Source organism: Aythya marila, assembly GCF_965140915.1.
Source record: "Aythya marila genome assembly, chromosome: 12".
Lineage (NCBI taxonomy): Eukaryota > Metazoa > Chordata > Aves > Anseriformes > Anatidae > Aythya > Aythya marila.
In genome coordinates this window covers 7,218,398-7,234,190 of record NC_139053.1, presented here as the reverse complement: position 1 = coordinate 7,234,190, position 15,793 = coordinate 7,218,398, and the positions used below count along the sequence as shown (strand labels likewise).

General features: G+C 43.4%; 1 protein-coding gene across 2 annotated transcripts in view; it reads right to left on the bottom strand.

Moving 5' to 3' along the window:
* LPCAT2 (lysophosphatidylcholine acyltransferase 2) overlaps nucleotides 1-11,574 on the bottom strand; it is a 29,917-nt gene extending 18,343 nt beyond the window's left edge. Inside the window, exons 1-7 of one of the 2 annotated variants that reach the window (XM_082770382.1) lie at nucleotides 11,012-11,137; nucleotides 9,133-9,317; nucleotides 6,045-6,184; nucleotides 5,285-5,502; nucleotides 3,931-4,043; nucleotides 1,552-1,612; nucleotides 525-583 (exon numbers count right to left, since the gene is read on the bottom strand). In XM_082770382.1, the coding sequence (XP_082626508.1) occupies nucleotides 525-583; nucleotides 1,552-1,612; nucleotides 3,931-4,043; nucleotides 5,285-5,498 (447 nt within the window). In that variant the 5' untranslated portion in view covers nucleotides 5,499-5,502; nucleotides 6,045-6,184; nucleotides 9,133-9,317; nucleotides 11,012-11,137. Of the gene's footprint in view, nucleotides 1-524; nucleotides 584-1,551; nucleotides 1,613-3,930; nucleotides 4,044-5,284; nucleotides 5,503-6,044; nucleotides 6,185-9,132; nucleotides 9,318-11,011 lie in introns of both variants that reach the window. The other variant, XM_082770381.1, reaches the window with a different exon arrangement.
* Between the last annotated feature and the right edge of the window lie 4,219 nt (nucleotides 11,575-15,793).

Sequence of the window (15,793 nt, the reverse complement as noted above, 5' to 3'; positions counted from 1 at the left end):
GAGCCATATGGCTTTACCCCTATACTTGGCAGGGAGTGTAAACAGTTACCCAGCAAGACAAATGAAAGTTACACAAAAAGAACCATCTGCAAAGCTGCCCTCTTGAGCTGCGTGAAAGAAAGGGGTGTTGGAAGTAGTGCATGGTTCAGCTTTGCTTTTGTTCAGAAAACCTGCCTGCAGTAAGAGGACTTGACCAAAAAAGGATAACTAGTAGGGAAGTTGTGTGCATTTTAGACTTCCAAGCACAGACTCTGTGACTTTGCAGGAAGTTTCTAACTTCCGCTGCAATATTTTCTTACATTTCCTCTTCCTTGAAGTACAGCTAAGATGCCCAGAAGTAAGTTTTTCGCAATCAGAATAGCAATTACATCATGCTGATTCTTGGGAAGCCTGGAATTCTCCAATGATAAGCTCAGGGCAATAGATTCTTCAGTTACAAAGCAAAACATTTAGCCTAGGTACACTCTAAGTCAGTATTTTGACTTCCAGATTACCAGTTAGTGATACAAGAATGTTCTGCTCACCAGCTTGTTGGGGTATCGGAGCAGCACAGGCTGCACAGGAACTCGTGGAATGAATGCACCTGCAACCAAAAAAGTTGTATGGGTTGTTAAGACTGAGCTTCATACAGCAGTTGGAAGTTCTAAGAGATTCAAGTAAGATAGGATATTTGGAAGAAGATTTTTTTCAAGGCCAGAGGAATGGAAAAGGTTTTTTTTTTTTTTTTTTTTTTTTTTCCCATAAAATCATCAGTGCAACTAGTAATATGTCAGAACAGACAAAAAGCAAGGAGAAAGCTGTCTCAGATCCCTGGACTGTTCAAACTGATTTTCTGTGTATTTCCTCCACTTGATTGCCATTTATTTCAAAGGATTAGATTCTCACAAGGCTGTTGAGTGTTTCCTGAAGTCTTCTCTGTTTTGATCATCTTGGTAAGTGATAGGAATCTGAGCATTTAGTACTGGTTTTGCAACTTTGCTACCAAAGACACTGTACAACAGTAAGAAAGGAGAGCACTGTGGCTTTAACTGAAGTGCAGCACAACAGGCTAATGGTCAGTGATGCTATCAAGCCCCTTTCCGTGTTAAGAATAATCTATTGGCCTATCTTGCTAAGCCACACACAAACAGATTTCATAGTTTAGTTGCTAAGTCTTGCATGACAAAATTTACAGGAAACTAAGTTCGCACAACTGTAGGCTGAGTTAAAGGAACATCGTAAGTAGGATGCATTTTGGTAGTTTATGTCATAGTAGTCAGTCATTTTTCTGGGTAACTAAAGAAACAACAACAAAAAAATACAAACAAGTATGCAGCACAGATATTTTGCAACCTACAAAATCCCGAAAATGAGAAAAGTCAAATGATAGTATAAAATAGCGGGTTTAGAGTGACTGAAACATCAATGATGTAAGACAGCACTGAAACTTTAACAACAGAACACATCACCACAATGCTGCTGTGGGTACGTACCTGCAGAAAGCCATACCAGAGCTACCAGACTAGTATTTCATACATTGTTTTCCAACAAAGATGTGACAAAATTTCTCACCTTGTTTAAATGTGATCAGACAAGATCGGTTTGTGCAGGTGCCTTCTGGGAAAATCAGTATCTTGGATTTAAAGAGAAAGAAAGCAAATATATACACGTCATAAAAGGATTATAATTCAGCATCAGTTTATATGAAGGCTGAATTTTTATGCCAGGTCTGTAACGTGTTACACTGCATCACAAGAATACCATTACTATTTCAACAAGAATAGAATGAATTAGTAAAGGATGCCCACAGTAATAACAACCTGATTCATCTTGATTTGGAAACAAATGCTTTGTATGAAAGGAATTTTGGGGACAGGCCTTTATCAGTTCAGAAATACAGGACAAAATGTTTCCAGTGTTTGACTCGAGATGTTTAGTTTTGGTAATGATAGGAGAATTGCTTCTCTTTGTTTCTCTGCCAGCAGTTTCTTACTGAACTGCTGAGCGTATTATCACCAAGAGTCTGGACTGACATGAAGTGCGTGAGGCACTTGAGCATTTACAGGCACAGATGCTATCAACATGAGTCAAGATGCCAGCTATGATGAGAAGATCACAGCTTAAGGGGTAGCAGCAAAAGGCAGAGAGTGTAGGTGTATCTCTGATGCAGAGCTCTGATGGCACTACACACCACTACACAGCCTCTGAATGATTCAGACACAGCAAATACCCAGAAGGACTCTGAGTTAGCTTCTGAAAAATACCAGATTAGACGTGTAGCGAGCCGCAATGTGACACACTGAATTCAGCCCCCTATGGAATACAAAGAAGCTTTGTATTTCTCCTATCACTATAGGATTATAAGCAGCATTCCACAGAATCTCAGTACAAGAACTGGTCTGGATTGAGAGGGCTCAAGGTGTGCTCCCACTTCAGTCCGAATTAACAGGTCAAGGCTAGATGAAGGAGGGATTGTTGCTGAGGAGACACAGGCCGTTCTAAGATATGATATGCCGGTGCTATGGGCACAAAAATGGGCATGTTTCTGCTCGGCATACATCATAAGCCCCAGAAAACATATTAGTGACTGCCCAAGCAGTAAGCTATCATACCCTTCTTCCCCTTTTCTTTTGGTACAGGGTTGGGAGAAGCAATAATCAGGAGCTTATGCTATTAATAAGTGCGAGTGTTGAGCAGCCTGTCGTGTTTCGGTTTCAGGAGGAAGGAATTGGGAATCCAGCTACTCCTCTGTGTTGTGCTAAAAGAATGCAGCCCAGGCACTCTGCTGAGGGTATCAGAGACATCATCTTGTGGTCAAGGAGGAAGGTGTGGCCGCTGCACAGGACTAGGAATCACCCTCTGATACCCCCAGCTGTAGCTGATTCAGTCTCGGAGATTCCCAGATTACTTGACTCATAGGCTCTTTGTGCCATAACATAGCTGCAGAATTGGTGTAAAGCCAATTCTCCTTTTTCTCCCCTTGCTGTTTTCAGCAGAGGTTAGGTATTTGGACCTTGCTGGGATCACTTTATCCACAACAGTTTAACAAGTCATAAGCATCAATGCAGAGTCTAAGCATAGTATTAAAAAAAAAAAAAAAGCCTTGCTAGCTTTCACAAGTGCATATTTAAAATCTTCCCTACAGTTGATAAATGCATAAAGATAGAGGTGACAGGAAACCACAACCAATACATCAGAAGAGAGTGGAGAGGCAATGCCAAGTATGATGCCAGTAGATGCAGATTTCTATCCCAGCCTTCTGCCTGTCCAAAGGCAGCAGAGTTGCTACCTCAACTGTTTTCTCCTTCAGAGCAGCCCCTGCCCCATTAGGTTTTCAGGATGGAAAGCCACCCAAGGCCTAGAAGCACAACAGCAGCTTGCTGCTGAGGAATGACCGTGGGAAGCAATGTGCAGAATCACCAACTATTGTGTCCAGACCAATCTAAAAGCTTTGTTCTTACTGCACTGTTACCCTGAGGAGTGAACTGACCTTCAGCTCAGCTATTTTCCACCTGTGAAATGAATGTTTTAAGCTTAAGTACTGTTTATGATGGAGCTCACACAGTTTGGGTTACTCATTAACCACTGTGAGCGCAGCTCTGCACCACAGCTTTTCACACATGAGCTTGGCTGAGAAAAGTGATTCACATATAACAATACAAGTCAACTGCTACCCTGAGGACAGCAAGTTAAGTATTAAAATAGGGCATGAAATCCAAGAGCATCTGCATTTTAGAACAGCAATTGGTATTGTCTGGATTTAACTGATTCGTTTGTCCTGACAAAACTCATTCTGGGCACCAGCCTCTTTTCTTCCTTTCCCAAACCTGTTACAGATCTGAGAGCTGACCTTATATGCCAACAGAATCCTATTCATCTGGGCACTGCCTGACATTATGATGCACAGTGTATCTGAGATATATTACAGAAGAGTAGTGGTATCTTTATTACCTGTGGCCACTTGCCTCCTGATAATGCCCGATTTGTTATCTCAGCGACTGTATTCTTTCGTGAATCAGGGTCTTGACGAGAAACTGCTACAGGCTGAAGGGAACTTAAAATTGCTGTGAAAGAGATCCAGATGTTCATTTGTTTTACACTAGTGCCTAGAAAACACGTGTTCAGGGCTCTCCTGTAACAAAAACTTGTTATGCTCATACTAGGAAACAGACTGCACAAACAGCTTTCAGACTAAATAGATAAGAGTATCATTATTGTGCTCAAGCTGAGGAGCTTGACAGTAGATATGAACTTATCAAATTCACGTGCACCCATTCTACTAATATTACTGTTATCCTTCACCGAGCGTTTCCACACAGTTCTAAGAAAGAGACCTGCTCAGGTATCTGCTCACAGGCTACACTGGGGCCCAACGCATCCAGACTGCACTGAAGAAGTACCTTGAGCCCAGGCTGAAGAAGCGAGTGCTTTTCAGTTATGGAGCAGACACAGCTTGTGAGTAATTAAAAAACAAAACAAAACTGATTTTATCAGAACTCTACATCAGAATGTGTGGACATGCTGAAATGTGATGAGAAACTGGGGAAATAACTATTTTTGGCATCCCACTCCTGTGTTTTTAAGACAAGATCACTATATCACCAGTTAGTTTATTTCCTACCAAGCTACTTGTCTGTGTTGCCTACTGAGTTCTGTCTGTTGGCTTGTTCTTTTACGAGTCCTACGGACAGAAGAGAGATACAGCCAGCAGAAAGGCTGCTGCTGATTCCAAGAATAATGCAAACTGGGATTCTTTCTGTGCCAAAAGGAGGAGAAAATAATAGAAGCATGACTCATCTATCTTTCCCATTCTCTGCATTTCCTTTTTGAGTAACTTCTCTTTTATTCCTTCCTGGTTTGACTCCCATTAAAAAATATCCATAACAGTGCCTGCAAGTTTAAGTTTATGAATATGGTATTTTCCAGACTGCTGTAGTTCAGGGCTGTTTTGAAATAACCTTTATCAAAACACGTTCTGTGTTTGTGGGCCATACTGTTAAAAGACAGCAGTTGAACAGATTGTTCAAGCTACCTACTGAGTGAATTTTCAGATAAATTTTGTGCTCTGAGCAGCTAGGAAACATGCTTTCGATGTAAAGCACATTTAAAGTGGTATTATCTTCCATGCCTGAAAGGAAACAGCATACTCTCAAATGTTTTGACCAATTCTGAAAGATAAGCTGCCCCAAGTGATTTTACTGAAAATCTGACAGTATCTTTGGAACTCAAGGATTTAAAACAGTCTGTCCCTTAATCAGGTTCACAGATAAGACTTTTAACATTTTATTTTTTCATGAATACTTACTGCCAAATACTGGAGTTGAAAGGTTCTCTGCTCTAGATACTATCGATGGCATTCCAGTTAAGGCAGAAACAATGGCATCAAAAAAACTTGAATGAGGAGCTGCAACAATGATGGGGGCTTCCAGCAGACTTGCCACTTTCCCTTTTACTTCAACTTGGAACCCCATTATGAAGAACAAGGTACGAGTTAGGCATGAAAGGCTTGTCTGGATCATCCTCCTGGTAAACAGAAACACAAAAATATCATCCAAATTACAGCTCATTTTCTAAACAAATGCATAGATCTCACCAGCATTGTGGCCAGGCACAGGGTAGGAACACTACTCACAAGGAGAGCGTGGGCTAAAGGGGAGGAAGCAGGGTGAGGGAAGGTCCATCACCTTCTGTGTTAGAGCTTACAATTTCACAGATACAATTTTAAAGATAAGGCAATGTACAGCACCTCCTAACAACATCCCTCCCCAACAAGTTCTGCTATTTCTCTGGCCATATTTTATAGCATTTTAGCATGATGCTACTGGGAGGGCAGGGAGAGTACTTAGCAGTTGCAGTGTCTTTTTTTTATGAACTTTTATCACTCTGATACTGTTGTTTTGTTTTGTTTTGAAATCAGTTTTAAACAATTAAATGACAATCTTCCCATTCCTGGCACATGTTCCCTCAGTGGGACTTCCCATAATCTCTTGGCCTTGTGTTATTTAAAAAAAATAATAATAAAAAAAAAAAGTAGAGACTTTTTATAAATCTTGGTCACACTTTACCTTCTCCATCCTTTTAATGGCACAGCTCCTCCTCCCTGGTGACGGTAAGTTGCAATTGATGCAACCAGCCATGACAGCAATAAAATTAATGTAATAAATATGACACGGAGAGGTAGCAAAATAATCCCCAGAAGAACGGTCTGAAAAAAGAGGGGAAAATCTCAAGAAATAGCATCAACAGGAATTACTGATATCTATGCAGTTACATTGTATGGACTGTGAAATATTTACATTACTCATTTTTAGTGTTTCAGAAAATATTTTTGGGTTCCCATTTCAGTTGGAATTAGAACATCTGACTGTTTGGGTTTTTAGCTCGGATGCTGTTAGACAGAGAGGGTAAACAGAGTTTGCCTGCCTTAGTTTATACTTTGGCTTGTTCTGCAGCATACAACAAGGTCAGACTCATCTGACCAGCTGAAGTGCATCTCCACTCCAGAGCCTTCTGTCACCAGCTGCCACCTGTCTACAAGCCAAGCGGGATTGCTAAGATGATCACAATGTACTTTTGCTCCTTTAAAAATGACAGACCTTGTGCTGAGTCACACGACTGCTGCAAGTGATCCTCAGTACCACTGCCTGGAGTAGTGCAGAGGCAACATAAATTCATTGCCCCTAGTTAGGACTTCGGCAATTTTTTTTTTTTTTTTGGTAAAATTATACGTGTGGTTTAAGGCATGGGTTCGGACTTTACAGTGCTGTTGTAGCAGCTCAAGGCTGACGGCCTTTGGAAGTCGTCTGCTCACCGCCTGCAGTACACATCCAGCAGGGCCCTTCAGATGATGGGGACTAATTTCTTGCCTCCTGTCTGTGTGAAGCATCCTGGCTATTAACTCTGTGCCGCGATCTCCTTGAATACTTCAGAATGAATTGAAAAATCTTAGTTCCCTTTTCTCCCCACATTCTGGAAGCTGTTATTAGCTCGCTTTAACTCAAAGCAAAGAAATTCTTGGGAGAGTTCTGCTACGGCCAGACAACCACACTGGGTAGCAAAGCCGGTCTGAAACTGCCCCAAGCTGACATTGCTCCTCACCACTTCCTCAGTTTTTCACAGACACTTGTAAGGGAAGTGGGGGGGAAGGAGAAACCTAACATAACACTGCTTGCAAATAATCCTCAATTATTACCCTCAGCCCTTACTAATGAATATTCAGCTTGCATTTTTCCGCGCACAGCTCCGGGAAGGAGGTGCATTGGCACAAGGTTGGTAGCAGCCTGCGGTGCAGGGCAGGAAGAAATTCTCAGCTGTCTTACCCCAGCACATTAATTTAGAAACTATATCCCGAAGGTTGGCCTTTGTGGCGTAACAACAGCCCTACGTGGACTGAGCAAGCACAGGCTGGGAGGCAGATGAGCTGCGATACCTTGCGGAAGTCCCGGCGCAGCATTCCCGGCAGGCTGCGAGCAGCTCGACGCCTTCTGGCACCTGGCCGGCTCGGGGCATGCTGAGTATCAGCTTTGCGCGTGTACGCACACAGCAGCGCACGCCCAAGCAGAGTTATTGTAGTGAATAATTGTTTTTATTTGAGCTGTGTTTGTAAAAGTCCCTCAGAACTTGGTATATGGCTGCAGCGGTGCTCACAGACTGACAGCTGCCCCAGTTCAGAAGCACGGCAGAAGTTAGTCAAGAAGTGTGGTAGTTTTAGCGTACACATTTTGATAAGTGTTTAGCTTGTAATTCTGTAATAACATCTGTTGTTCTGTGCAGCTTCTAATAATATATAACACACCTTTGAATTTAGGTAAAGAGCCTGCATGATATTCATCTCATCTTTTAGGGATGTATCAGCCTATATAAATCTACAAAAATAATTTGATTCACTAAGTTTAATACCAGTTCTAATCAAATAAATAGTTGCAAGAGGAGAGAGCTGCGAAGTTCCCATTTTGGAATTTAAATCTGAATGGTCTGTAGTCACAAACTGCCAGCAAGTCAAGTGGAATTTGATGTGAAGGCACACACAAGTTTCTCTGTGTCGTGCCAGATCAGATAATGAGTTTGGACTAGCTGAGTTGTGAGCTTTATTATTTTAAAAGGAAGCCTACAGCTGCACAGCAGCACTCCTCTCGCAAACTCAGCCTTTCTAGACATCTTTTCAGCAATGACTACTTACTGTACAGGAATCGCAAGGCTTTGAATAATAAATGAGTTTTCCAAATTTGTTTGTACTTAAATACTTGAACGATGATTATTAAGCAAGAGGATTTTAAATTACCTCTCTCCTTTCCAAAGGAACAAATGATTATAGGACATTTGAAATATAAGCATCTTTACATTAATCCAATTAATCCAAGTATTATTAATCCAATTCCTAGATACAGTAGCTTGGTTTTAATTTTTCTTTCATTGACACAGTCCTCCTGCAGGCTGCCCAACTTCTTCATTCTTCCTTTGTCATATCCTCCTACTGCCCTCTTGCCAATACTCAGGAGAGGCTCTGGCTTTAGGCTCTAGACCTGTGATAGTGACAGGGATTAACAGGAATTTTGGGCCTTCGGGACTCTCTTCTGTGTTACAAAAGGTACGGTAACAACATACCAAACTTGACAGTGGATATGCAGTGTAAATTAGGATAAGTAGAGGCAGCAGGTGCAGCAGCTTATGTTCTCTAAGCACTGCCACATAACGTTTCCAGGGCAGATGGACATTCAGGTATCATTTGATCCTTCTTGAAGTATACAATGTTTTTTACCTAGAAGTTGTATATAGAAGTAGTTATGGAAATTTAATAGTAACTTCAAGGTCAGTACTCTGGATACACAGAAATGGATTCAGTAGCTGGCTGTAAGAAATTTGGCCCTGGGGATTTATTGCTCTTTTGGCACAGGTCACAGTGAATCTGAAAAATTCAGGTAGCAAGTTAAACCAACCAAGACTCCCTGCTTGCCTCCCAAAATCAGATCCCTATTTTTTCCACCATGCATGTCCTCTTGTAACATGATCTTGAGTCCCAGTTCAACCTTTCAGCTGCATTCAATAATGTGGAAGGGGCAGCATAAGCATAAATCAGCATGTTTTCACTTAAAATACCTTTTTACTTTATTAAAAAAAAAAAAAAAAAAAAAAAAAGTAAATGTATGCACTGACCTACAATGAAAAAATAAAGGATGCAGGGATGCCGTAGCAAAAGCAAAACAATTCCTCCCTCAAAACTTTAATAAATTCATTAATCTATTTTAGGCAGATGCACAGGTGGTACTGATGTGCTGATGCAAGCTATTGGCTTTCTAGGTCACTGTGTAATGAGGCAGAGTTGATTCCTGCTCCATCAGCTGCAGAGTAGGGTAAGAAAAGGACAGAAAAGAGAAAGGTCAAGGTAGGTTAGAAAATAAAAAGTTCTGGAGAAAAACGTACAGAAGAAAAGACAGGCTTAAAGTTCAGTAACTATTAAGTCGGATCAGATCTACTCATTTCAATATGCAGTAATTACAAAGATAAAGCTATCCTGAGTCATCCGAAGAACTTTTCCCCAAATTAGGGATCACCTGGGTACTTTCTGTTTAAGTTGTGTACAACAACTGTGTGACCTTTCACTACTGCAGTCAGTAGCGATGACTGCAATTTTGCTTCAAAGCTCACTACTGCTGGGTCCTGTCCCAGCTAGGTTGCTTCTCCTTCCAGGTACATTGTGGAGTTATGCATAGAGGGTATCTTGCTTTAAAACATACCATGTTTTTCATCCCTTCCTCCTGAAGGAAAAAGGGTATATTTATTACAGATCAAATGGTAATTGAAGCTTAAAATTGCAAGCTTTTAAAAGTAGTTTGTGCATCCTTTACAAAGAGCAGGCAGCAGAGAGAACTGTCCATTTCTGGAACCTCATTAAGGAACTGCTGCCGGTACCTCAGGGTTTGTGCCTACAGCTTCTGACTCAGGTGCACTTGAGCTGTGCTGCAGGCTGCTGGTAAACACAGGGGTTAAGAAGATTTGAAACTGTTTTCCACATCTCTCAAATTTCCTCTAACTAGCTACCTTCAGGGTAAACACCATTTATAACTTGAGGGAGAGCTACATGGAACATAAAATATTTAGCTGCACATCAGCTTTAGGTATGTGTAACAATCAGCAGAAAGCGCTGAAAGTTTGCCTACACACTGCTATGCGCCTCGTCCTCACCGAGATGCCACTCCATGGCTGGTTCATCTCCTCAGTTTTTAAAGTGGAGATGTTTGGAAATCAACGCCCAGAAACGCTGTTTGCTTTCTGAGTTGTGCGAGTACCCTCAGCACAGCCCGGCACTGCAGCGGGACTGCAGGAGCCTGGTTCAATTCACCCAGCGACAGCAGCAGTACGGCAGGGAGGGGGGGATACCCATTTTGGGGGGATATGGAACTCAGAAGGGGGGCCTCCTTCCTCCCCCAAAGCAGGCTTAAAATCAGCTTACAGCAAGTTATGTGTCTGAAGGGGATTATTGTAAAAAGAGCACGTTATTTTCTATTTTATTGCATCACTTCAGAGAGCGGCTGTCAGCATCCTCCCACTAGCGCCAGAGGCGCCTGGCACCACGGACAGCATCCCACTTTTGCGAGTGGGGACACGGGGATTCCCGTTTCCTCCAGCAGCGAGGTGTTACTGTCGGGACAGCACCACCCTTGCCAAGAGCTCGCTGCACACCTCGCCTCAGGAGCTCAAACCTGGCGCTGAGCACACCAGGCCCTGCTAACCCGGAGGCTTTCCCCCCTTACAGGGGACAACAGCGGCTGCCCTACAGCCCTGGGGGAGCCCGGGCCGGCCGGGAGCCCTTCCCTCTTTCCCTCTTTCCCTCAGGCGGCCGCTGGCTTTTGCCCCCCGGCTCCGGGAGCCTCCTCAGGGCCGCGCAGCCCCGCCGCGAAATGGCGGCCGCGGGGCGCAGCCTTGGGGCAGGGGCAGCCGCCCCCCGCCGGGAGCCCTTCCCCAGCCCGGCCGGGCAGGGCAGGGCAGGGCAGGGCAGCTCTCCCCTCCCGGCACGCCGCACCGCCGGCCTTACCCGCAGCTTGTCCCCGGCGCTCAGGCGGCCCGGGTGGACGAAGGGGTTGAGGACGACGGGCGAGCAGAAGGAGTGCTGCCTGGGCAGCGGCAGCACCCGCGGCGCCATGCTCCGGCCGCCAGCGCCGGGCGGCTGATTGCGCAGGAGCTGCCGCCGGGGGGGCCGCGAGGTCCCCGGCACTGTCCCTGCCCCGGTCCCAGCCCTCGGCCCGGCCCCGCCCGGCCCGGCCCCGCCGCGGGGAAGGAGCCCTCAGGGGCCGCAAGATGGAGCCGCCGCGCCCGCCCCTGCCGCCCGTCTCCTGAGGTGGCAGCAAGAAGGCGCCGGGCTCCCCCCTGCCGCCCCCAGCCCCGTGTCCTCCTTCCCCTGCCCAGCCCGGGCTGCTGAGGGGCGGCTGGTGTGCCTCGTTGGCAGGCACCACGGCTGTTATCTGAGAGATAAGGGAGGCAAATGTGCTCAGGGTGTACAACAGGAGGCTTTTTATTTTTATTTTTTTTTCTTCGCGTGGAGGGTGCGTTTCCGCGCTGAGGTCAGGAGGAGGTGAGGTGTGGAGACACACCGTGAGCTGCATCCATGGGCACGGCCGCGGGTGGGAGGCTGTGCTCCTGAGGCAGGGTGGCTGAGGCGGAGGTGCTGCCCGCCGCTCACATTACTCCACGCTCATGTGGCTGCTTCTTTTTTCAGCACTGAAGGAAGCTGCAGCCTGATGGTGTTGAGGAGGTGAGCCTGTGGGTTCTCGCGCTGGATCTGCTGTGACTGTGAGGGTGAGCCCCCAGAGCGCTGCGCTCAGGGACGGATGGCTCCTGGCCTCCAGGCTGTGGCCTTGGTTCAGACACTTCACTGTGGCACTCCCTCCTGTCTCGCACCTGTTCTTCACACAAAAACATGGACACTTCCTCACACAACATTAGTCTGTCACTGGACTGCTTGCATTTCCTTTAAAAAATTGTTATAGAAACCTCACAGTTCAGTTCCCAGTTTGGCACGACTACTTCCTCAAATATGGTAATTATTAATTATTATAAAATTATTTTTCAGTTGTGGCTTGATGTGCAGGTGCTTAAGGAATAATCAAAATAATATATTTGGGTTAACTGAAGCCTGCGTATAGTGGAAGCTTGACAAATGTAGGATTTCCCTTGGCGGGCTTCCAGGGTCACCCTGTGACTGCCTGATCTTGGAATCGGCCTCTGAAAAACTAGAGCATGAACCAGTGTGGCACGATCATCATGGGAAGTGAGGCTAGAGGGAAACCCCAGAGCAGAAAGATCAGTTCTGCCTCCGTCATTCTTGACAGATGATTCGCGGATTTGTTCCAGCACTTCTCTGGTTATGTTATGAAACATTTTTTCTATATCTGAGCAGAGTCTCTTTGCAATTTATATTCACTTGGTGGGTATGAAAACTGTTTTCTTTCCTCTTTGCAGCTACTTCTTGCACTCTTGTATAGTGCTTTTGTGATTTACTCAAGCCTTCACTAGACTCAACAGTTCAGTGCTTTCAGGTTTTCTCTCCCAGGTCATAGTTTCTAGGTATCTGATTATACTTAATGCCTTTCTCTGGCATTTCTCCAATAGGTCCACACCTGTCTTGAAGTACCCAAACTGGAAATGCTACTCACTAGGAGGACTGACCAGTGCTACTGATTGGGCAGGAAGGGTTGATTTCTGTCTAACACATTTATATATCCCTGCTTTTATTGCAGTAGCCTGGCCTTGTGACTCACACTGTAAGTCATGATAACTCTTAGATCCATTTCTGAGTAATTACTTGTCATTTACAACACAAAGTTCTAAAAATAAAACACTGCATTTGTCCTTATTAAATGGTTGTAATGATCTTACCTCTAGAACCAGGAAATAATAAAGCATCTAGTTTTAAAGACATGATGCTTTTATTATGTAAAATAATCTGTTTCTGGTAACTTGTACATTTGTTAAGAAACAGTGATATTGATTATAAATATTTACTCATCTAAGGCTGGTCAGCCGTAACATCATGAAAAAGGCTTAAGCAAGCACCAAGATACAAACAGTGCAAGAAAAATGTGTTAACGTTCAGAATGTGAGAAGGTGTGATCCTTTGCCTAAACTGACATCAGTTTCTCTTTTGAATAATAAATCCATTTTGGTCTGCGAGTCTGTGGTGGAATGAACTTTGATCCTTGTTCCACTAACACAAAATACCACCAAGCTATTATGATACTGATGTTTGGAATTGTTTCAATATCTTTATTTTACCAGAATGTGTATCTGGCAACGTGGGAACAATAACATTAGCTTATTACTAATTATTTTTGTAGGTTGAGCACACACCTTTAGTTTTGCAGGTCAGTAGGAAAACATATGATTTACCTAAAGAGCTTTACCCAGTACTGTCTTGATTCTACTCAGAAACTGTAAAAATAGTGGCTCCAGAGCAGGTGTAGCTTCTGTATGCAATCCAAGTGAATCATATCAGTGACAGAGGACAACCCAGTAAACACTTCCACAGCGTAGGCAGAGATTCTTCTTTCATATAAACTGTCACATTTTTTAAAAAGTTTATGGAACTTTATTGTTTTTAGTATAAATTATATATACAGCTTAAATTGGACTGTGATCTTTCTCTCATCAGAACTGCCTTTGGAACAGCTTATTCTCCCCTGCATTTGTAAAAATATACTCCAACATATCTTCTTATCATAATGATCTTAATAAAGCTACAGTAATTTATAAGTATTTTCAGTATTTATCAGTTCTGTAAAGTGTGGTAGACTAAATCATCCATTGCAGAATAAGGAATTCTTGTGAACTAAATCTTCCACTAGCAATTCCAACTCTGAACCAGAAGCTAAATGAAGTTGCCCTTTTTTAGAATTTCTATCTTCAATTCTTCAGTTAGGCCTGTTGTCTTAACTTTATAAAACACACAAAGGCGTTCTTTGATACAGAAACTGAAAACCTCCTTCGTGTTTGAATTGTTCCGTTTGCTTTTGACCAAAATGCCCCCTCTTGTGGCCACGGTCGTGTAATATTTCTGCACAGAAAATTTAGCCCAGTATCTGTAAACTGCTCGTGAGGAAAAAACCACGACCCTTCCTCAAGAACAAGTGACAAAATTTCTTCGTGCAAAGTAGCATCCTGATTATTGGCTTGCTTTCTGTGATATAAAATGTGAACTTCGTGTGCAAAATGGGTATGAGAACAGAAATAGATTCCTAGTGTGTTTTCATTGTTGGTTTAACTTCTCCTTTCTTTCTTTCCAGGCCATGGTCCCCTAATGCAAGTTCAGTCTCCGCTTCCCTCCTGGAGGAATGCTGACTAATTCCTTCCAAGAGAAAATCTGGGTGCAGCTGATGGGATGTTTTCTTCAGGGACCAGTGAAGCCAAATAGTGTAATGCGAGTCACATCAGCTTTGTTTTTCTCCACCTGGCACAGTCTTCCAGTGTTATCTTGGTAAGCCATATACCCTTAAAAGTCTTCATGCCTTAGTCATGCAACACACAACCTCAGTAACATGCTATGTTAATAGTACTGTGGCAGGCTGCCACAAAAAAAAAAAACACACAAAAAAACAAACAACAAACACACAACACAAACATTTTTGATAATTGTATCTCAGAGTCAGAAGGGCATTGCATGAGGCTCCAAGCAGACTCAGGCTTACTGTTAAGCACTGTGGACATACTTGTCTCCCTGATGATGTCCACAGCAGTAAACATGGCCTGTTGTGCAGTTTGTATCTGCTGCAATAGTAGACAGCATACGTAACATGAGAGAGGATCAGAAACACCCTCTACTGTTTCAAGTTCTATACTGATAAAGGACAAATTAAGTGGCAGACCTTGGGGAAAAAAATATATCTGATTATAGAAGGTAAGTGAAACCAACATTACTGAACAGTTGCTATTCCTAATATCTACTCAATAAAAAATGCTGTCCATGGGAACATTCAATGGGCTGGATAATGTACGGTGTAATTTGTTAGGGCTCCATCAACCAGTTTCAGTCTGCTGAGGATCTAGATCTGCACATCCCTCAATAGAATTTTTTGTTTCATTCCTATTTCAAACAAGGGAAGCAGATTTGGCCTGTTCCTTTCACAGTGCTCATGTAGTTGTGGACCAGAGGATGTGCTGACAGGCATACATGGTCCATCCAAGCAGACACACACATGTGCGTTCATATGCATGCGTGTATATATAATACCTCCTTGACTCCATTTAGTTTTTCAGTTTTCAAGTCAGTTGCAGAGGTGCACGTATCTTGGAGTTTTAATTAAATATTAAATAAAACTGAACTGCCTCTAAAGCTAAGGATTCTCCTGGGTATTACTAGATGTTTCTTTTAACAGGAATTCCTTTCTCTGCCACTTTCCCTTGTTCAGTAAACACTGGGCTTTCTGTCCTAGTATTCTCTCTCTTATAGAGTTCACACAATGTTTGCCTGGTAAGTTTGTAAATGAGTCATTGCATTTGAGAGTTATTTCTAGATGTTTTTGTCAGAGGGGAGTTGCCATCCCCAGTCTGTTAAGTATGGGAGTCCAGCCCATTCTCTGGTATAGGTAAAATAGTCAAGAATGTGTCCTGGCATGCTGCACTAGAGAGAGGAACCTCTAAGAGTGCCCTGAATCTGCTTCTACTGAATTCCTTTCTCTTTGTATTGCTAACTGACAGAAGGCAGATAAAATCAGAGGCAAGAACCTAGCCACTTCAGTTTGCAAGTCATACCTGATAATGACCTCTGCAAAGGCAGATGCTTAACGTGCATGTTGTTGGTTCTGGTGGAGTAAGTAGGGCTTGC